Source organism: Rhinolophus hipposideros (genome assembly GCF_964194185.1).
Source record: "Rhinolophus hipposideros genome assembly, chromosome: 3".
NCBI classification, from domain to species: domain Eukaryota; kingdom Metazoa; phylum Chordata; class Mammalia; order Chiroptera; family Rhinolophidae; genus Rhinolophus; species Rhinolophus hipposideros.
Window position 1 is genome coordinate 108,475,610 of NC_138049.1, and position 22,956 is coordinate 108,498,565.

General features: G+C 49.0%; 2 protein-coding genes across 2 annotated transcripts; one reads left to right on the forward strand and one right to left on the reverse strand.

Annotated features, from left to right (window-relative positions):
* Window positions 1-2,348: 2,348 nt before the first annotated feature.
* Window positions 2,349-9,638, reverse strand: TRIM15 (tripartite motif containing 15; the record flags this gene model as incomplete). The annotated part of the gene is given in 8 exon segments (XM_081041376.1): window positions 2,349-2,625; window positions 2,627-2,852; window positions 3,779-3,811; window positions 4,155-4,270; window positions 5,517-5,539; window positions 6,492-6,722; window positions 7,810-7,905; window positions 9,279-9,638. Coding segments are annotated over 8 exon segments (1,362 nt in total).
* A 2,378-nt stretch (window positions 9,639-12,016) lies between these two features.
* On the forward strand, window positions 12,017-18,588 carry LOC308492302 (tripartite motif-containing protein 10; the record flags this gene model as incomplete). Its single annotated transcript, XM_081037136.1, has 7 exons — window positions 12,017-12,445; window positions 13,621-13,716; window positions 14,366-14,596; window positions 15,355-15,377; window positions 15,710-15,825; window positions 16,963-16,995; window positions 18,071-18,588. The coding sequence occupies 7 exons, from the start codon at window positions 12,017-12,019 to the stop codon at window positions 18,586-18,588; spliced, it is 1,446 nt and encodes a 481-aa protein (XP_080893262.1).
* Window positions 18,589-22,956: the final 4,368 nt, after the last annotated feature.

Below are 22,956 nucleotides of genomic sequence, written 5' to 3' on the forward strand. Positions count from 1 at the left end.
TTCGTCCGCTCCACATCTTAGAGTGTATCTGCCTCGACTAATAAACTTCTTACTACCCTGTCTATAGCTGCACAAAACACTGTCTGTCTCTCGACTGAATTCTTTCCCTCGAGAAGATAAGGAAAAGAGCTGAGGAAATCTTCACAACCCAGTAATAGTTGTGCAAAACTGGCAGGATATGCAAAAGTTGATAGCAATCATTATGTACGGGATGTGATAAGAGCAAGGGCTGAGTGGACAGAGGGACTTTTCACCTATATGCTTTGATATATTTGAATCTTTTTTTAAACTATGAGCATATACTATTTTTTATAACAAACATGAGGCAATATTACTACTGATGTAGGTGATGTTGGATCTGCCAGCAGTTTCTGAGTGCGGGCCGGGGTCATGTCTTGTGAAGCTGAAGAATGGAAACACGGACCAGGAGAGGCAAAGAGTTTTAAAAACAGGATAGTTTATTAGAGGTGGGAGAAGAGGTTGTAGCTCCCGAGCGGGAGGGGGTCCCGAATGGGGTGCCCTGTGACTGAGGCAAAAGCTCTTACTTTTATGCCTTCCCCTGCATGTTTGGGGAAGGGGAGCTGTTTGAAGAAGGGAACTTGTTTGAAGAAGGGAACTGGCGTCTTCTAATGTAATTCGTCTACCAGGTTTGTTCTGCTTGCCCATCCTAAAGGAATTAGCAAAATAACTTACTCTTATCTGTCAGATCTGCTCCGTTTGTCAGGCCAAAAAGAATTTTATGATTTACCTCAAGGTCTTGTTACATCATGTCCTGGAGCAAAGGAGTGATTTCAAAACCTGAAGTTTTAGGATATGGCTGTCTTTTCTTTATTTCACCAGGGACCTCCCTGTCTACCTAGCGACATGCTAGCTAACCTGTATCACTACCAGGTTGTCCTACCAAACAACTTGATTTTTTTCTGGATTAGACACATGGGGTTCTTCCGTCACAGGGAGGACAGAAGAAACCCCAAGTCCACTGGCTTCCTTTATATCAAGGATGTCTATTTGCCCAGTTATATTAGGGTAACTGTTCACATCACAATGACTCCTATTACAATTTTGTAATGAAATTCACATATGGCACAAGCACTTAGAGTGTCTTTAAAACACCTGATCCCACACTTTAGGCTCATGATAAAGTCATCTTGTACATTGACTCATGGTAGAAGGAGCCTGGATTAGGGAAGAAGAAGGGGCTGGGGTGGAAGGGTGGGGATGTGAGTGTTAAACTTGAGAGAGCGTTGGAATCAGAAAGGGGTGGTGGTGGTGGTGGTGGTGTGGAAATCACTGTGATAGAAATTCATACTTTGCTTTGTAAAGTTATTTTAATGTGTGGCCTGTTTCTGTGTCCGGTAATAATAATAAATATTTGAAAGGGTAGTTAGATCTGAACACAGTCTCATTTTATTGAACAATGGAATCCGGTTCCTCTGTCAGCAGGCAAGACCTGAGTAAAAGAAGGGACAGGATGGTGTCTTGGTCACAGAGTTTCCACTGGGTTTAAGCCTTTCCTTCAGCCCCATCAACAATGAAATACAGGAAGTCTGGTTGGGTTGTTCATTTTATCAGGGCATTCTCTACCAAAAAAAAGGGCCTCAAGCGTGCCAGAAAGGAGGGGTTCCTAGGTCCACCCAGGGCTGGCTGAAGAGGCCCCTAAGCCTTGTAAAGGCAGAAGCAGCTCCACCTGCATGTCAAAACAAAAAGTCAACTGTACCAATCAGTGCAAGCCTGATGAAGTTCTGGTTTTTCCCTTGATAATTATTTTGAAGCTTTAATATTTTTTTAAATTGGGGATTCTTGGGGAACAGTGTGTTTCTCCAGGGCTCATCAGCTCCAAGTCGTTGTCCTTCAACCAGGTCGTGGAGGGCGCAGCTCAGCTCCAAGTCCAGTGGCTTTTTTCAATCTTAGTTGCAGGGGGTGCAACCCATCATCCCAGGTGGGGAATTGGGGAATTGAACCAGCAACCTTGTTGTTAAGAGCTGACACTCTAACCAACTGCGCCATCCGGCCCCCTGGAAGCCTTAACATTTCTTATTTTAGATTTTATTTTATTTTTCCACCCGCCCGCTGGCTCCCCTGCTTTGCTGGTGTCCTGGGCACAGCCTAGCCTTGCGTTTTCCACTCGGGGGCGGAGAAGGTCTAGCGTCAGCGGGAGGACCAGGACCTCGGGGAGTTGAAGGACACGAGATAAACGAAGTGAACACAGTCCCACCGCCGTGCAGACTCTGAGGTGCCGTGTCCCCTCCGCCACAGTGAGTGGGCCCGGTCGCAGGCTGGCGGGGGCGGGGCTGCACCCCAGGGCCGCCTTCCCCGCGGCGTCCCGCCTGCCCTCCTCCCGCTCCCGCTCAGCCCTTTAAAGTAAGGCAGGAGCCTTGTTCCCAGACCGCGAAGAACGGGAAGACTTTCCCAGAGAAGGAGGCGGCGAAGGTGAAGATGGGCGCCCGCGTGTCGGCGTTGAGCAGGGTCACCCGCCCGGCCTCGTAGTCCAGCGTGACGGCCAGGCTGCGCGGGACGCCGCCCAGCGGCAGGTCGGTGACCGGCGAGGTGCTGGCCCAGCACCGCTGCGGCGACAGGCCCACGGCCCAGACGCCCCGCCCCGCGCTCAGGCCCCGCCCCCGCGCTCAGGCCCCGCCCCACGCCGCAGCCGCCGCCCGCGCCCAGCCGCACCCCCACCCGCCAGCCGTGGCGTCCGGAGCGGAAGCCGGGAGAGCCCAGCACCGCCGGGAGGCGCTGGAAGCGCGGCGGGCTGTCGGGCAGGCTCTGCCTCCGCCCGGCGCAGCTCAGCGACCTCCGGTCCGCCGACAGCACCAGACTCCGGCTGGCGGTCTCGGGGTCCAGCGTGACGACCCCTGGAGGGAGGACGGCGCGGCGTCAACACAGCCGGCGGCACGCAGTGCCCTGGAGCCCGTGACAAGGTGCGCGGGGGACAGAAGGAGCGCCTTGTGCAGCCTGCCAGTGGCCCGGCTTCTCTGGACCTGCTTCCCCTTCTGGTCCATGAGCGCACAGGATGACAGCTCCTCTACCTGGCCCGCAAGCGGTGCTGTGCTGCAAGGTTTTGCCACCAGAGGTGTGATCCATGGATCACATGCATCCACTTTACCTGGTAGCTTGTTAGAAATGCAGAATCTTGGGCCCCATCCCAGACCTTCTGAATCAGAATTTCTCTTTTTAAAAGACACCCCAGGTGATTTTTCTGCACGGTAAGTTTCAGAAGCAGAATAAGGTGATGCTTGTGGAAATAGTTTCTAAATTAAGCACCAATTTCAAAGTAAATGCTACTATATATTACACAGACATACCATATTTGTTCAAGTCAATAAGAGTCTAAACAATGCTGGGCAAGAAACAGGGCTTGATAAATATTTTTGAATAAGTAATGTCCACTCATACAAGTAACATTGATTGAGCACTTACTATGTGCCAGGTACTATACTAAGCTTTTTTGCATGTATTAATCCATTTACCTCACAGTTAATTACAGGGTAGGTACTATTATACTTTTTTTTCCCCCTTCTTCCACCTCCTTCCCATTTCCCCCAGTATAATAGGGCCGGCGCCTATTATGCTTTTTATTGTATAGATGAAGAAACTGTCAGACAAAGAGACTTAATGGCTGCCCAGTGTCTCATAACTAGCAGGAGCTGAAACAGAGAACTCAAGTGATCAGGCTCCAGAGCTCATATATTTCATTGCTCTGTTTGCTACCTTGGGTTGAATGGATGAATTCATGAATGGATGAAGGAAGGAACGGCTCCCAAAACCCCCAGCTCTTTACCTGAATCTGTTTCCAGATGATGCACCAAGTTTTCTGAGGGAAGCAGAAACAGAAAGATCTGTGACATTATTTCCTATAGGTACCCCCAAGGGCAGTGTTTCCTGGGAACAATGTGAGGACAAGGGTAGGGGAGGCTCAGCTTCTGCTGTACTCTAATGAAAGACAAGACTCCCTGGACTTTCCGTCTGGTGCCTGTCCTTGGGGAGGGGAGGAGATGCTCTAGGAAACGGTTCCCTTGGCAGAGTGGGACCGCTAAGGGAAGACTTAAAGGAAGGCGGATGTCTTGAGCCAGGTTTTGAAGGTGCGGAAAGGTAGAGATGGATGGAAAACTGGACAACTAATGGGACGAGGAAAGCTGCTGCCCCTTCCCCTTTACCTGAGAAGGTACTCATCATCTCTGGGAGGGTGAGTATTTTCCTGTGGAGATCGCGGATCTTCCTGACAAGGTCAGGAGAAATGGCCTCTGGACTCACAAAAGTCTTCATCTCACACCTGCAGACAAGTTGGTAATGAGGTCCAATTTCCAAAACTAATGTTTGGGTGATATAGACCACATGAGACTAAAATCAGACTAAAGAATCTTGGTGTCTGTGGCGAATAATTACATAGAGTATCATCTCTTTATCTCTGTTAGAAATGTGTAGTTACCAAAGCAAGAAGCATTTCGGTTGGATGTAAAAAGAACTAGTGGTAACCACTCAAGAATTACAGGTAGATCCTTTAAGAGAATGTTTGGACGTGTCCGGGCCAAAAGAGATCATTACCCCTGTTAGCCTCTAGAAAGCAGTATGGTAATGGTTGAAAACCAGCCTTAAACTATTCTAATTTGTGTATATTCATTACAGAGGAAAAGGGATGGGTGGGGGTGGGTGCAGGAGTTGAAAAAAACAAACAAACAACAGAAAAACATATTCTACAGTGAAAAAGCCCTTGATTTTGGTTTTAGTTCAGTCCTTGCTTCCACTTGCTGTGGGACCTTCAGCACGTACTTCCCCCTCTGTGTCTCAGCTTCTTCATCAGACTAGAGGACCTCTGAGGCCATCCTAGACCTAAATCTCTAACTCTCTTTGAAAAGTACGTGTAGAGACACTTCCTGATCCATGGACCCCTGGGCTCGGCCTCCTGCACATGCCTGGGTACACAGCATATGACAATTGTTCCCCAGTTGTGGAGTCTCTGTTCCCCCCAGGGCAGACTGCTCGTGCTTATGTCAGAGAAGACAGGAAAGGAGCCGTAGTTTTATGTTTACAATGCCTCCTAGTCCCTAGTGCCTGTCCTTTCATGGTAGCACTTGAAATTCTGAATATACGGGGAAGTTGAGTGGGGAAAATGATTCAAAGAACAGGTTCTGTGTTTATCGTATTCTGCATAAAATATTTCTCCTTAGCATTACATTTTAAATAGTGTTAAATATTGACTCAAGGACTAAAAATTTCAGGAATTCAATAGAAGTTCTCAGATCAGCCTAAAAACATGATTATTATTTGTGACTTCATGTCTAGGGGAAAAATTGTCCCTGATACCAAACACTCAGTTTGAAAATGAACCACTAATAAAAAAAAAAAGAAAGAAAGAAAGAAAAGAAAATGAACCGCTGGAACAGAAACCTTTCTGTCTGGGCTGTGAGGGACCAGTCATTGTAGTTGATTACTTTGGTCTTTGTGTCCCCATCCTTCCGCCCCCGCCCCCCAGTCCCCTTGTTGAGTAGAGAGGAGGTGAGACAGGGAGTGAGCCTTACCTGCTCTGGTTGACTCTGACATCCTGCAAAAGAAAAAGAGCACGTGCTTAATTCCCACACGTCCTTCCCATCAGAGATGCTGTACCTCCTTTCTGCCTTAACATGTGAGATCAAAACGTTCCTCCTCCAGAGAGTTGTGTCTGTAATTACCTCCTTCTGAGGTTGCTCTCTTGTATTACATCATGCTTCCTTGCTAATTTAGAACTGTGGAGTCAGTTCATTTGAACGGGTTTCTCTGTCTCAGCCTCTCCCTGGGACTGTGTCCTGCTCCAACAATAAGAGATGGTGGAGAGCAGGGACTTGGCCCTGAGTTATCAGCCAGACCTGATGTGAGATGGGATAATACAATGGAAACAACAGGCACTATTTATTCAGTTATTTCTGTGAGCCAGGGACCAACCTAAGCGTTTTGCATGGATTGTTTATCTTTGGAGCGATGCTGCGAGGGAGGTGCTGTTATTATCTCCATGTTTAGAGAGGTTACAAGGCTTGCCAAGGGCACAGGGCACACAGCTGGAAGAGCCGACACTCAAACTCAAGACTGTCTGACTCCAGGGGGCAGCCGGTTAGCTCCGTTGGTTAGAGCGTGGTGCTCTTAACAACAGGGTTGCCGATTCGATCCCCACATGGGCCACTGAGAGCTGTACCCACCACAACTAGGTTGAAACAACTACTTGGAAAAACACACTTAAAATAAATAAAAGTTAAAAGAAATAATAAATAAGAACATCGTCTGAGTCCAAAGCCCTTAAAGTGACCACAGTGCGTGGGCAAGTCATCCAGCCTTGAGGGGTCTGTACCTCTGTAACCTCTCTGGGACAAGAGCACTTGGTAACCACCGGTTCTTGCATTGGAAATAATCTCCACTTTGCTTTGCTGCCTTTGTCCATCCCCAGCATCTTCCAGCCCATGCCCCAGCGTGCCCTTGCTGTGGAATCCCTCTCCTGTCCCACGAGGTGGTGGGGAGTCTCTCACTTGTAGAAGCTCACTGGCTGGCTGCTGACACTTCTCCTCCAGCTCCTTCACCTGGGCTCCAAGCCGGACGACCTCCTCAGTGACCTTTAAGATGTACTCATCTCTCTCCTTCCAGATTTGCTGCTCCAGTTCAGTCAGCCTGGCCAGCAGGAGGCACTGCTGTTCCCCCAGCTCCTGCTGTAACCGCTCAAAAGCGGTTTTCACCTGCTGCTTCTTGCTTTCAATCTGAGTCTGCCAGGGATAGAAAGACAGATACAGTTAGGGAGAAGCTCACAGAGCTGGCTTCCAGGACAATCATCTATATACCTACTATTGATTAAGAGGAATAGAGAGTAACTAATTCCAAGACTCATTCTCCCAAATAACATCATGGTAGAAGTACGTAGGTCTTTGGATAAATTCAGCAATGATGAGAGCTGCACCCTGTCTTACCTAGAGAGTCTAATAATAATGCCACATTCTGCTCTCAGAGCCATGTAGAACTATTCAAAAATTCTTCCACATCTATACCATTCTACCCAATCATACGTTTCCTAAGGCAGGTGGAGATGGTTATAGTCATTTCTTAAAGAGCAATTGAAGGGAGAGGAAGCTGTAATTAGAGTCAGCACAACCTATCCGACGAGTATGTGGCATTGCTCTTAGCCAGTGAGCTCACTATCTATGGGGAATATTTTGATGGGAGCTGAGGGGTGCTGAAGAGATCTCTGTTCCAAAACTCTGTCTCCTTGGTCAAGGTAGCAGAAATTCCCACACTGTGGATTTCCTCCTGGATAACTTTGTAGCACAAGAAAAGATGTGGGAAGGAACCTGATATAGCCTCACCAAGGGATCAGCCTTGTGGTCAGGGCTAGAATGTAGACACTAATATACACCTTCTGGCTCCAAGCTTCCCATCTGAAACCAATGCTTTTAGGCAGAATGCAGTGGGAAGAGCAATGGACTAAGGGTCAAGAGATCCAGGTTCTAGCCATTTCATCATAAACTGGAGCTTTGCCATGTGGCCTTGGGAGCATCACTATCCCGGACTGTGAAAATAAGACTGGTAATAAAAAGCAAAATTTAAAAAAAAGAAAAAGAGAAAGAGAAAAAATATGACTGATCAGATGTGTCTTGGATTAGAAGATGTCAAAACCACTTCCAGCTCTGCGATTCCGCACTCTTGACCCCAAATGCCCTTGTGCGGAGGCAGGGAGGTGAATAGGAACAGTTTTCCAGTTCTTTCCAGCCAAGCAACAGATACCAGACAACACGCTTCTGCAGAGTCTGTTAGGAAAACCCCCAAAGGAGAAAGTGGCCAGTGATGTGGGCCTTTTACCAGAAGCACTTGGAGCTTCTGGTCTTCCCGACTCTTTGTGGCCTCAATCACATCTCTCTCCATGCTTAGAGCTTCCAACCGACTCCTGAGACGATTCTGTGGGGAGAAGAATGGGCAGAAAGAGGTGGCTTCATTCATAATTCAATACACAGATGTTAAGTGTCTCTCACGTTCCAGGCACAGCACTGAGTGGTAAGGGGTTCAGAGATGAGAAAGCCCAGTCCTCGTCCTTGCTCACCATCTAGGAAAGGACTTGGTCACATGTGATTAAAATTCAAACAGGCAAATGCAATAATTGAGGTGGGCGCACAGTGAGATGGGAACACAGAGGAGGGGACAGTTCTGTCTATAGGGACAAGGTAAGGGTTTTAGAAAGCAGCAAATATTTACAGTGGACCTTGTAAGATAAACTTCCAGTTGGATAAGAGAAGGGGAGGAGAGCACTTAATGTCTCTGAACTGCACACTTAAATGTTGTTAAAATGGTAAGAAAAAAGTGAGGGGAGGGGAGAGAGCATTCTAGGAGGAAGACACTACATGTGAAAAGTATGAGAAATGTGTGAGAATAAAACAGTTCAGAAAACAGCAGGCACATGCAGGTCAGTCTGGCTGGACACATAGTGCCTTGGGAAGGGCGGCTGAGAGATGAGACGGAACGGGAAGGCAGGGCCTGTCTGCAATGGCGTTGGGTGCTAAACACACAGCGCCTTCCTTGGACACTCGGGCTCCACAGAGGATTGTGAGAGGGGAGCGGTATGGTTGACTGTGTGCTTTAGGACGATCTACCTCATAGCACATTGGAGGGTGACAGGAAAGGGGACAGTGGAGACAGGCAACGCGTTGGAGACAGCGCAAGTGTGGGTGACAGCGAGAGCCTGGATTTGGTAGTGGTTGTGGGGATAATGCAGTTACAGACTGGAGCAATGCTTCTGAGGAAACCACTTCCAGACCTGGTGACTGGGGGACAGGAGAGAGATCGGAGAGGCACACAGGAATGGATAATGTCCCCAAGACCGGATGGGCTACCACTGTACCTCCTTGCCTCAAAAGGAAGAGCAGCACTTGCCAGTGGCCCTTCCCCATCCCTCTTCCCTCTGCGCCCAGCGGTCAGGGCCTTGGTAAAACCCATGTCCAGTTTGAATCCTGGGAGACCCGGTTCACCCAGCCCCAGCCTGCAGGAGGTCCTGCCCTGCATGAGGCTCTCTTTCCTCCCACAGAGGTGAAGCTGTGGCTACAATTCTTTGTGCTCCGTCAAAGGGCTGGAGCTGAAGCTCCCCCTAACACTGAATGGTCACACAGCCCAGTGGAACCACATCCCCCTCAGTCTGGCAAAGCTCCAGTGTCCTGACAGCCTTGGGGTCCCTAGTGTGGAAGCCATGGCCCTTCATCCAGATCCCTGCCCCACCCCCTTCACTGTGACAGTACACTGCCCTGCCACAAACAGGCCCAAGCTGAAGTCACCCTTCTTACCCGGTAGGGTTGAATGGCCTCATCAAGGAAGCCCACAGTGTGATCCTGGTGGGTGGGACCCTCTCGGCAGAACACACAGAGGAACTCGGCATCTTTCTCACAGAAGAAGTAAATCTTCTCGCCGTGCTCCTTGCAGTAAGTCTCCCCCAGAGGGCCCAGGGGCACAGGGGCCACGAGGGTCTCTGTCTCCTCTTTCTCTTTGCAGAGAGGACAGAGCAGGACCCTGCTGGAGGGCTGGGCCCCCATGTGGGGGAGGCACGGCTGGCAAAAGATGTGTCCACAGGCGGCAGTCACTGCATCCTCCAGGGCCCTCTTGCAAGCAGAACAGGCAGCCCCCTTGTGGGAGGAGGTTGAGGGCATCACGGTGCCTTCCCAAGTCCGTCCACTCAGGCTTCTGCCTTAGGCCACACGATATTCCTTTCCCTGAAATTGAGTCACTTTTACACGAATCACAGAAGGGAAGGAATAGGAGGCCAAGAGAAAGGAAATCAGGAATGTCTGGGCAGGGAAGCTACCTGGCTCCACCTCTTGTGCGTCCCCAGAGCCCTGGCCACCACCCATCAGCAGAGAAGTTCAAACTCCAAGGCATGTCTAATTACCCAGCATTTTTCAGCAGTGGCCTGGCCAGCCTGTTCTCCATGCCTGGCCCTGCCGGGCCCTGGGGTGGGGAGCAGCGCATATCCTGAGGTCACAGGCAGATGGGGTTTCCTGGAATCTCTCCCTTAACCACGGTGGGGTGGGGAGCATTGAGGAGGAGACACAGCTTTGTGCTCGCCTGAACAGGTGGGAGCCATAAACTTCTGCTTCTGAGGTGTGCCTGCAGCAGCAAAGTCCAGCGGAGTGGGTGGTGACCGACTTCCGGGACTCTAGGGCTCTGTCAGATGCTGCAGGTCCATGGGTGGTGACAGCTCATAGGTCCCTTCTCACCTCATCTGCCCAGACTGGTCTCTCCTAAACTCGTAACCCCCACAAACTCCCAACACCAGTGTCCCCACTGGACTTCCAGTAACATTGTACTTCAATTTCAGTTTTTAACTGCCAGTGGGAGAAGACAAGAGACCATATATCAAATGATTCATGTTGATAAAACTTAGAAACCTCAATTAGTCAATGAGATAAACAGATTCAACCACATTTATCTAACGTTTTGTATTTTCATATTATGATATCTGATCTGATGACAACCCTTTGGGGAAGGTATGATTACCTTCGTTTCACAGAGGAGGAAATGTAAACTGAAAGGCAAACATGACCTCCCCTAGGTCAGAGAGCTAGAGAGCCGCAGAGGTGAGGTCAATGCAAGTTTGCGGCTCCCAGCCTGTGCTCTGCTGGAACTCGAGCCAGGATGAAGATCAAACAGCCACAGCTCCTCACCGCTCACAGGCACTGCAACTGCCAACCAAGGAAAAGGTCCTCGCATTCTCCCACTGGGTGGTCAGCCCCCTCCCCTGTTTGGCTCCCTTTGCACTTCAGCTGTTTTGTATACCACGTTCCCTTCCTACCCTAGCATCCTACCTGCTGGCGCCCCAACAGTGCAGCCCCTGCAGCTTCGCTGTCCAACACGTGCGCCCTCAGCCTCAGGTGGCTGCTGAGCATTTAGACGTGGCCAGTCCCAAGGGAGATGTGCTGTCTGTGTAAATATACCCCAGATTTCAAAGACGGCACCAATGAAAGCGAAATGTCTCATTACTAATTTTTATACTGATTACATATTAAAATGTTACTCTTTGAGGTTAAATAAAATATTAAAATTGTTTTTACTTTTTACTTAATTGTGGGTACTAGGACATTTTAAATTGCATATGTGGCTCACATTGTATTTCTATTGGACAGCATGACTCTGAGACAGATGTGAGTGCAAATAATGGCCTTCCAGTGGTGTCCCTTAGGCAAGCTGAAGAACCTGGCTGAGCCCCGCTAATGCCCTTATGGCAGCAGCATCATAGGGCAGACAGGAGGAAGAACTAAGATCCTGTTTCAGTGTGAGGAATAGAGTAGAATCATCATAAATAAAGGCTGGCCGCTGCTAGTTTTCTTTCTCCTCCCCACACAGGGTGTTTTCCAGCCTCTCTGGAAGCCTGTGGCAGGCCGGTGGGGGCATCACCGGTGAAGTTGCCTGTGCCATGTTCCCTGCGGCACAGCCACCTTATCTGGGTCCACACACTCCACTGGGCTGGCTGATATGTCCAATCTCCCTGGAGACAGCTGGTTATACCACAGGAGGCTGGGTGGCTGGCATCACTGCTCTGTGACCCAGTCTCCTTCTTGCCCCCAAAAGAAGAATGATCTCTCTCATCTGTGGACAGTTAAGATACCGCTTTCCTTCTGCTGTGTCTCTGGATGGACAGGAAGGAACTGTGAGTCCAGGTCATAGGTGCCGGCCCTGAGAGTCCCTGAGGTCACCTCTGGAATGCTGTGATCCTTTCTTCCTCCCTTCTCCCTCCCCCTCCTCTGCTATTTCTCCATCTCAGCTGTTGGACGGTATGTGTCTGTTCCTCTGGGGGGAGGATAGAACTCTGGCCACCAGATATGCAAGTGGATGCCTTGCGTTTGTGTGTGTGCATGTGTGTGCATGTGTGTGTGTGTGTCCATGAGGGTGTCAGTGCATGTTTAAGACGTGCTTATTTCTGGTTGTGTGCACATGTGGGTGTGTGAGTGTGTGTCCTCACTGTTCTAGCCCTTCCTCCTCAGCCAAGCAGAGACAGTGACCTTGAGAAGGCAACAGGCGCAGTGGCACCATGGCCTCAGCCGCCTCTGTGACCAGCCTGGCAGATGAGGTCAACTGCCCCATCTGTCAAGGCTCCCTGAGGGAGCCGGTCACCATCGACTGTGGCCACAACTTCTGCCGTGGCTGCCTTACCCGTTACTGCGAGACCCCAGGCCCGGACCCCGAGGAACCCCTCACCTGCCCGCTCTGCAAGGAGCCTTTCCGCCCAGGAAGCTTCCGGCCCAACTGGCAGCTGGCCAGCGTGGTAGAGAACATTGAGCGCCTGAAGCTGGGGTCCCAGCCAGGCTCGGCAGAGGAGGACGTTTGCCACGAGCACGGCGAGAAGGTCTACTACTTCTGCGAGGACGATGACATGCAGCTGTGTGTGCTGTGCCGGGAGGCCTGGGAGCACCGAGCCCACACTGTGCGCTTCCTGGAGGATGCGGCCAGTCCCTACAGGGTAGGGCAGGGCAAACAGGGGCGTTCGCGGGCTGGGTCTGCACTAAGAGAGGCGGAGCAGAGCTCTGCATGGTTTGGGCCACTAAGAAGCCAAATTCTATCTCCTTACTTCTATCATCACCCAGGCAGCAGACCCAGGCCTGGAAGATTAGGTGTTTGTGTTTAAAGCATGTTCTATGTTGTTTACTTACTGCCGACACATAATAGGAGCTCCATAAATACTTTCTGAATGGAATAATGACCAAAATGTGAGTGTATGTGTCTGTGCAATGGAGCAGTCAGGTATGTCTGAGGGTGTCTGAGTTTGTATTTGAGGGAACGATTGCACAAATGGTGTGTATGTGTATTCATGTTTGCATATTTACCAATGGGTGCAGTGCGTTTGGGGGAGGTCTGACTATTTGAATGTGTAAATGTAACTGAGTGCTCATGTTTGTGAATAAATTGGTGTTACACATATGCAGTTAAGTAAATATATGTGGTATGTAATTTTATCTGTCGTTAAATGGGTGTGTGCTGGTTTTAGTTGTTTATGTTTTGTGTTTTAGTACAAGTGGGTGTATGTGTCAATTAATTAATTAGCAGTTGATGATGAGAGTTCTATACGTATTTCTAAATTTACCTGCAAGAACATTTTTGTGTGTATACCTGTTTCCAACTCTATTCTAGAACCAGCAATTTTAGAACAGCTCTTTGATTATTTTTGCATTTTCCAAGTGTCTTCTCCCCCTCAGAATCATACACAGAAAATTGATTCATTCATAAGAGAGGGTTGTTTGGATGTGTTCCCTTTGGGACATGTGAGAAAATTGGAATGATTTCAAAGGGCATATGAGGCTCAGGACAGATCCCAGATACCACTTACCGAAGACAAAAGAAATTAGGGTGGTTTCCCTGAAAAAAGAAAGGCTCAGGTGAGAACACCAAGTCCCAGCCTATGATGACATAAGATAAAGAGGGAAAGCCCTGATCAAAATTCTCAGAGGACAAAAGCAAGAGGAAAATGACCCAAAGAGAGTAAGCTGTGAAGGACAATGAAGGCCCAGGCATGGTCAGCTGAGGGAGTGACTCCTTCCCTTGGATGGTTCCATTCCTAGAGGCGGAGGGTGGGATGAGATGCCAACCCTGAGCAAATCATTGCTTCCACGTTAAATATCCGATGCTCCTTCTCTCCAGGAACAAATACAGAAGTGTCTCGAGTGTCTACGAAAAGAGAGAGAGGAAATTCAAGAGATCCAGTCAAGAGAAAACCAAAGGATACAAATCCTTCTGGTAGGACATCATCCCTTCCCCGGGCGTCCCTTCCTCAGGGGCCAGTGCCTCTCAGAAACTCAGGCACCACAGCATGTAGGTCTTGGAAGCCATTCTGAGTTTGAATCCTGACTCTGACACTAACTGGCTTTAGGACTTCAAGCAACTCTCCATCTTGTTTATTTTTCTGTGAAATGGAGATTAAATTTCTGTACAGATTGAAATGAGACTGTGTCTGTAATGCAACATAGTGCTCTGCACCTAGTGTGTATTTCGTAAAAGGCAGAAGGTAGGGTGTCCCACACCTCCCTATGTCTCCTCTGAGCCCCACTGTTTTAGAAGCTTCAGCATATAGCAGCCACAGGAAAGTGATACAGGCTGCAATTCAAAACAATAAAAAAGAAGAAGAAGGAGAAACTGCAGCAGATGGTGCGAGGCCATGCTGGAGAGTCTAGACTGTCCCCAAACGGTGTGGCAGGCAGAAAGGAAACCATGCTGCCATTCCAAGTCTGTCTGGGGACCTGCAGGTGGGGTTGGGGCTCTGATTTTACCACCAAACCTTGGGGGATGTGGATCTGGGCCAGGAGGGAGATGGGAGTGAACTGAGGAAAAAGAGGGAAAAGGGGGTGGAGGCATAACTCCTTGCTGGCCTTTCCTCCGGTCCCCTCAGACTCAGGTGGCCACCAAGAGACAAAAAGTGATTTTCGAGTTTGCGTATCTGAGCCAGTTCCTGGAGGAGCAGCAGAGCATCCTCTTAGCCCAGTTGGAGAGCCTGGATGGGGACATCTTGAAGCAACGGGATGAGTTTGATGTCCTGGTCACCGGGGAGATCTGCCGGTTTAGTGCCTTGATTGCAGAACTGGAGGAGAAGAATGAGAAGCCAGCAAGGGAGCTCCTGACGGTGAGGCCTGTCCTGCCCCAACCACCTGAGCTTACCTATGATTTCTTGCATTGTCTCTTTGTCTAAGCCACGTCTCCTTCACTCACACATCTCTGATGGGTCACAGGACCAGGCGTTCTGAATTCTGGTCCTTGTTTCCCCAAGAGTTCTCTGGTTATGTTGCTCCCTGTCTTGGTCTCTCCATCCTGCCATCCATCAGATAGGGAGGATACTTTCCTTACCTACTTCACAGTGGTTTTGTGAGGATTCAACAGTAAAAGCGAGTGAAAGCAGCACTTTGAAAAGCATCGAGTACTATTCAAACATGGCAGGCCACCTCCAAAGCAACTATTCTCTGGGCCACTCACTGCCCACCCGTCAGGAAGTTCTTCCTGGTCTATTTCACTTCCTCGCACCTGAGAAGAGGTTGGGGTCTCAGCGCGGCATCAGAAAGGTGGCATGATTTAGGGAGCACACTCAGGACTGAAAAACAGAAGCCCTTCGGTGGGATCTGCCTTTGCCTCTAAAAGAAGGGGCAGGTCACTTCACCACCTGGATCTATAAAATAAAGGGTTTGGGCTCTGTGATCTGGAAGCATCCTAAACCCTAAAGTACTGTGACTCTGTGGGTCTGCTGTCCTTTTTCTACCCAGGGCTCAGAATCCGGTGTTTTGTCTTTTTTAGTTTAAGAAAAGCGGGAGGAGGAAGGTGAAAACTGAATCCCTGCTCTCCTCTCTCTCTCTCTCTCTCTCTCTCTCTCTCTCTCTCTCTCTCTCCCAGGATATCAGGAGCACTCTAATAAGGTAAGCGGTAGAGTCCTGCTCTTTGCCCACACACATACACATGCATGTGCACACGCCGTTAGTGCCCTATAAATGTACAGCAGCCTCACAGGAAGAAGGATGATACACACGCCTTGTACAGCTCCATGTACCCCAAAGCACCCCCATGTGCAGTGGTAGCTACACCTGCATGGCGGTGCTGGAGGGAGGCCAGGCGGTGGAGGCCATCCCAGAGGAAGTGTGTCCACCTGTGGGGATCAGCGCCTCCGTGCCCAGTTCGACAGAAGGCAATTGGCTGACTCTGGACACAGTGCTAGGGACACTTCCCAGACCCCGTGTTTCTGTGCCCCCAGATGTGAAACCAGAAAGTGCCGGAAACCAGAGGCTGTGTCACCTGAGCTGGGCCAGAGGATCCGGGACTTTCCCCAGCAGGCCCTCCCACTGCAGAGGGAGTTGAAGATGTTTCTGGGTAAGTGCTCCCCACCCAGCACAGGTGGCCGTGAAGTCTGGTGCTCGAAACCCCGTGTTCCCCAGCCCACAGTGTGTCACTCCCGGCAAGGCTTGTATCCTTCCAGTATCTTGGTTTCCTTATTTGCAGATATTTATAAAATCTGCTTATGGGGATGATGAGACAACGAAGAGAGATATAATAAAGGTGAAGATTTCCAGAAAAAATTTAATGGATTTAAAAACAATTAAACAAATCTCATCAATTGGCATTAAGCAATAAGAACGATAATGATTAATAAAATCTATTATCCTCAATAACTTAAAAAATCCACAGAAGCATTTGTAGTACATGATACGTTTTTTGATGATGAACACTGTTAATTAAAACCAGTAACAGTATTTCTCTTTGCCCTGTGGCAGCTGACTTCCCTTCCTCCCCCTTCCTTCGCTTCCCCGGGGAGTCTGGTTCTGAGTCAGCCTGCCCTGTGGGGACCGTGTCCGCCTTTTCTGGAACACCTGCTGGTGACAGGAGAGGGTGTGGAGGATTTGAAACTGGAAGCCCTCGGCCCCATGAGGTTCTGAATCATACCACCTATTTCTAAATGACCCACCCACAAAAAAGTGTCACCCTAGAGAGCTTTCCTCACAAGTTCACTTCCTGCAAGTCCTCCCAGTGGCCTGGCAGTAAAAGAAATATTACTCTAATAAATATTACCTAATAAAGACTGACCTTTGACTATGTGCGAAATTTCAAGCAGAATGAGAAATAAATTAACCCACTTATCCATTCATTAAGTAGATGTTTCTTGAGCATCTGCTATGTCTTGGGCTCCGTGCGAAGTGCTGAGGATACAGAGGCGATCAAGGCACACCTGGTCCTGCCTGCTCAGGGAGGGGGAGGGGGCTCAAGTGGGTCTCCCAGCCAGCAGCAGCAGCCCCTGCGGACTTGTTACAAATACAGATGTTCAGTTCCATCCCCCGCCCAACTCCAGGGGACTCTGATGCAAGGTCAAGTTAGAACCGCTGGTCTGGAGGGTTCCAGCTTCCATTCTTCTTTTTGACCATTCCCTTCTCTGGGCCTGTTTCCTCATCATTAAGTATTTTATGGTTTTGTGTGACTGATGAAATCTCATCCTGTTTTATTTCCTCTTTACAGAAAAACTCTGCTTTGAGTTGGACTATGAACCAGGTAAGCAGCCTATGTCAGAATGGAAGGGAGAGAAATCTAAAATTGAAAAGGAAAAAAAATATGTATATTTTGCATTTACATACGTACACACACACACACACACACACACACACACACACCCCTTCCCTGTCATTAAGCTCACCTTCTGACCTACACATGAGGAAGAAGGTAGAAGGGCTAAATCAAAACGGGAAAGGTCTATCACACAGGCTTCCTGGATGAGGAGAACTTTGATCTGGGTTTAGAATCACATTCCTAGAACCCACCAGAGCCCCTACGCCTTGCAGCTGCCCTCTCATAGATAAGAGGAGAGCAGCCATGGGTGGGAAAGAGATGAACAGAACGGACCCCACTCGAGGTTGTTGTTCATAGTCTATCAGCCAAAGGTTGTGAGAAGTCAGAGTTTTTGGAAGGGACTCTCTGAATCTATCCATTTGTTTCAATTTATGAATACTAAAAGTAACATGTAGGAGTCTGCAGAAGTTTCTGAGGGTGAAAAGTGGCCCTCAGACCCTGACAGCTTTGAAATTACTGAGGCAAAGTGAGTAACCCAGGGTGAGCCAAAGAGCTTGCCAGGAGCCAAGACTGAGTCACGCGCGCCGTGCCCGGAGGAATCCTGAAGTGTGGATTGAGAGAAGTCTCCGTCCTCAGCCCTCCCGGATGCACATAGAGTAGGTGGGGCGTGAGGTGTCAGCAGCAGGAGATCAGAGCAGGCATGCCCAGTTCTGGGAGCCAGCCAGCTGGGGGTGGGAGGCAGAACGGTGTCCAGAGGAAGCCCAGAACCGGGGAGCATGGACACGGGGCGACGCGTCCTCTGCACCGGGCTTCTCAGGCTTTAACAGCGCACCAGTCACCTGTGGATCTTGTTAAAAATCCAGGCTCCGTTTCAGGTGGTCTGGGGTGAAGCCTGAGAGCCCAGTTCTAACAAGTTCCCAGGTGCTGGTCCGCATAGACACTATACACGTTGATGGTAACAATAACACTCACAGGTGGGCGCCAAGGGGACTTTTTAGGCCTTTATTGAAGGGGATAACATGCCTGCTGACAGCTGTGTCGCCTTTGGTTTTCCCCACAGCTCACATATCTCTAGACCCCCAGACTTCCCACCCCAAGCTCCTCTTGTCTGAAGACCACCAGCGGGCTCGGTTCTCCTACAAATGGCAGAATTCACCAAACAACCCTCAGCGTTTTGACCGGGCCACCTGTGTCCTGGCCCACGGTGGCTTCACAGGGGGAAGACACATGTGGGTGGTGAGTGTAGACTTGGCCCATGGGGGCAGCTGCACCCTGGGTGTGGTCAGTGAGGACGTGCGGCGGAAAGGGGAACTTCGACTGCGGCCAGAGGAGGGCGTGTGGGCCATGAGGCTGGCTTGGGGCTTTGTCTCAGCGCTGGGCTCCTTCCCCACACGGCTGGCCCTGAAAGAGCAGCCCAGGCAAGTGAGGGTATCTCTTGACTACGAGGTGGGCTGGGTGACCTTTGCCAACGCTGTCACCCAGGAACCCATTTACACCTTCACTGCCACCTTCACTCAAAAGGTCTTCCCCTTCTTTGGGCTCTGGGGCCGAGGGTCCAGTTTCTCCCTAAACTCCTGAGAGGGTGAAGTTACCCTCCTCTAAGTACAGGGCTCAAAAAGAGGACGGAATGGACTTGACCCCTGGCTGAGTCATCTGGAAGTCACCTGATGTTCAGTTCATTACCATGAAACAGAAACTACTGCTTTAGATGATATAATGGAGTCAGGACTTTGGCAAGGGATGAGGTGGATTACCTTCAATCTTCTGATCAAGCCCTTTCCTCAAGGCCCAGGACATGGTCAAGCTGTCTGGGGACTTGGGCCACTACCAGCTTCCTCACCACCATCCCCACCAGGCACAGAAGTATGTGTAGAGCAGGGGTGTCCAAACTGCGGCCCGCAGGCCAACTGCGGCCCGCAATCCATTGTTAATTGGCCCGCAGCAAATTCCAAAAATATATTTAGTTTACTTAAATAAACCAGGCGAGGCAATACGTACTTCACCTCAAGTGAGTGGCCCGGCTGTTTGTGTATTTTACCGCATATGGCCCTTGGTGAAAAACGTTGGAAAAAGTTTGGACACCGCTGATGTAGAGGAAGGAATATAATATCGAATTTGTAGATAGAAGACATGGGCTCTAGACCCAGCCTTGTAACCAACTAATTGTGCCATCTTAAGCAGGGCGTCTCACCTCTCTTCATCTTGTTTTCTTCCCAAAATATTAGGGTTTAGTTACTCACATCCTCAAGAAATATTTGTGTGCTAATTATGAGCTAAGCAGTATGGTAGCCATGGGTGATATGAAAAGAAAAAGAAAAAAAGTTTCCCTTGTCTGAAGGTGCTCGTGGGAAGAGACAGAGACATGAAGAGGAACTTACAGCACGAGGTGATGAGTGCTATAATAGGGGTTTGCCCTGGGGGTTAGGGAAGCTCAGAAGAGGGGGGCATAACCCATCTTGGAGAGCAGGGAGTGTGATGAGAATGGCTTTCAGGGAAAAGTAAATCTAAAAGATGAGTGCACTGAATAGGGAAAGTGGGGGGAGAAGAAGCATCTTAAGAAGAAGGGACAACAGAGAACTGGCTGGATGATCTGTAACCCATGGGACACTGTCCTCATGAGCAAGTGTGTTGCCATCCCTACCCCTGACACTACTCAATGCCTCCCTCGCCCCCGTGGTGTCACTTCTGCCTGACATGTAGAGTCAGTGCCTTAGTTGGAGGAGGACAGGGGAGGCATAACCACACTCAACTTTTGGGGAAAATCCTTTTGCTGACCTGTCCTGTTGATCACCACCTGAGATCAACAAATGAGATTAAAGGAATGAAATGGTGGGAAGAAATGAGTCTCAAATAGCTCAGCTGTGGGAGCAGAAATAGTTCATCTTAACCCTTAGAATGGGTAAAAGAATCCAGGTGGAGGCAGGAAGATGAATTTGATGACCTATGACCTTTAGCCCAGAGAACTGAGACTGCTCTAGGGTTGGACGAGAAGTGACATCTGAGGGATGAGATGGAAGGAAGTAGAGAAATGGGTATTTGGCAATGTGTGGATTTGGGGTGGAGAGCTCTAGGGGAGACAGGAAGCCAGGTGGTTTGGGGTAGGCTGTGGCTGTGTGTGGTGAAGAAGCTGAGTACTGGTGATGTCAGAAGTCCCTGCCTGGTGCTGATTCTGGGACAGGGCCGAGCATTCATACATGGCTGCCCAGATTTTGGAAAATGATTTCAGTTGTCCCAAGGTGGGATTTTAAATCCCATGCACAATAAAAATATTGTCATAACACACTTTATTTTCTAGTTCTTGTTGGTGTTGTCTTTTATTCTACTTACACCTCCCCTTCAGGGACAATCTGTTTAACGTGATCTGTTTATTCTGATCAGACATAAACTAAAATGTTTGGTCATCACCCTTCTGGGGCTCCTGGCAAGAGTGAACCACCCATCTGCAACCTCAAAGGGAGAGGGCACAGTGTTGTGGCCTGGGCTTAAAAATCATCTGAGAAGCCCCATTCTTCACCCTCAGTTTGGCAGGTAGAAGAGATGTGGAGCTCAGGAGCCAGGGACTGGAGAGGGGCTGAGTTGCTTTCCCTGGGAGAGCTCAATATTTCATATACAATGCTGTTTATTTTAAAATATCCTAGATACACGCAAAACCCTATGTAATGATTAAACATCTCCAAAGCTCCCAAATCTGGGATTCCACCAAAAAGTGGATTGTATCTTTCTGTTTATTCTTGTGAGCTTTAGCTAGGTCCTTTAAAATGACTGCCTCTAAGGTAAGTGTGTGTGACAATCCTGGCCTGCCGGAGGACTTCACACACATCATGGACTCATCTAGGTAACTCTATGTAGTAGCTTCTATTATTACTTCCATTTCCCCCCCAAATTTATTGGGGTGACACTTGTTAGTAAAATTACACAGATTTCAGGTGTACAATTCTGTATTACATCATCTATAAATCCCACTGTGTGTTCACCACCCAGAGTCAGTTCTCCTTCCATCACCATATATTTGATATTATTTCCATTTTAAAGGTAAGAAAATGAGACTTAGCGAGTTTTGGTTATTTGCTCAGCCCAGATCATCCGGCCAGGATTTTAATCCATACCTACCTCGAGAGCTCTGGGTAAAGGGACACTGCTTTACTCAGAACAGGTGCCCAGTGGGGCCTGGTGAATATGGTCATGCTGGCCATACCCCATGAGTGACATGGATTTAAAAAGACAATTTGTACTTCTTACTCTGAGAAATAAAACCGCTGGGGAGTGGAAATACTCACATTGGCCTACCAGCACTGTTCCTCTTGTAGGTAACTTCTAGCCTGTTTTGGGTCGGCCCGGTTGGTCAGGTGGTTGAAGCTCCATGCTCCTGGTGCCGAAGGCTGCCGATTCAATTCCCACGTTGGCCAGTGGGCTCTCGGCCACAGGGTTGCCGGTTCAACTCCCGTAGGGGATGGCAACTGGCAGCAGCTGCTGGACCTGGAAGCTGGGCTGCTCCCTCCACAGCTACGATTGAGGGGACAACTTGACTTGGAAAAAATCCTGGAAGTACACACTGTTCCCTAATAATGTCCTGTTCCCCTTCCCCAATAAAATCTTAAAAAAAGAAAAAAAAAAGGTTGGCCTGTTTTGGAGCCTAGAGTCAGTGCAGAGAAAGTAGATAGATCCTAAAATACAGTGACTTCAAAACGAGCAGCTTGGCGAACTTCCATGCTCTGCGACATGCTCTGCTTGTGGCAGAGTCTGGACTGAGGGCTCCGTCCTCCAGGGAAATGCTCATGTCCAGAGGCCCCATGCTCCCAGTCGCCCTCTACAAGAGTTCAAAGGAGTGCTGCACACTTGTGGCGTCCCCAAGTTAATGCCTGGCTTTCTCACAGCTTACATTGTAGCTGCTCTTTCTGTTAAAAAGAGCAGAGACTCACTCAAGTTAGTTTAAATAATAGAAAAGTTTAATTTAATAATAGACATGTACATAAGGAAATTTGGCTAATGGGATTTTCCACCATTAGCCAGGCCTCGTGGGATGCTATGGTTGGGGTAGTGGGAGAGGGAAGGCGACACAACCAAGTCTCAAAGGGAGAAGTGGAGATTTTAAAATACTACTACTAATAATAATAAACACATATAGAGCTCACTTGGGCCACTCATGGCAATAAATTGATTACATATTAACTAACTGAATCCTCCCAACAACTCTAAGGTAATATCCCCATGTCATACTGAGAGAACTGAGACATGTGGAAGTTGACTAATGGGTCCCAAGTCATCAGCAGATCGTAAATGGCACAGTGAGAGTGCATATCAGACATCAGACAGTAAAGCACATTTGAATTCAGACAGTTTGGTTCCCAAGTCTGTGCTCATGATCAGTACTGCCTCTGTATATCCAAGAACTGGTAGAAAGGGGACTTGTGATCCACAGGAGCTCAGAGGCTGGATTATCCACCCACAACCTAAGTCATGGACGCTTCTCCAGCCCATGGCCACACATGCGCTCTTGTTCCATCTGTGGCTGCCCTTCCTGCCCACTCCTGGTGTGTGTATCATGGATCCATTTTGAATTTCTGAGAGAAGCTGATGTTCAGTTCATTATCATGGTCCCTCTTTGATAAGACCTTTCCTGGCAGGCAAACTCATAGGCTTGATTAGCCAGCTACCTGCTGGTCAGATACCCACACTAGCCCAATGTGCAGTCACAGCAGAAGAGAGCAGGCACCGCAGGATAACTGGCTCTCCGGTGAGGGAGAACCTCGTAGCCTGCCAGTCTCCTCCCACTCCTGGCAGGATACCTCGGCACAAATTATCTGTGTGAGGTCAACCCCAGCTAGGATGCAGGACTATTAGCTGTCCCCTCCGTGGATGTGTTTTCCTTGGCTATCACCTTGTTCTGAGATTCGGGGTCTCATGTTTCCAGCTTCTTGCCTGGTAACTACACCCTTTCTTTTTCTG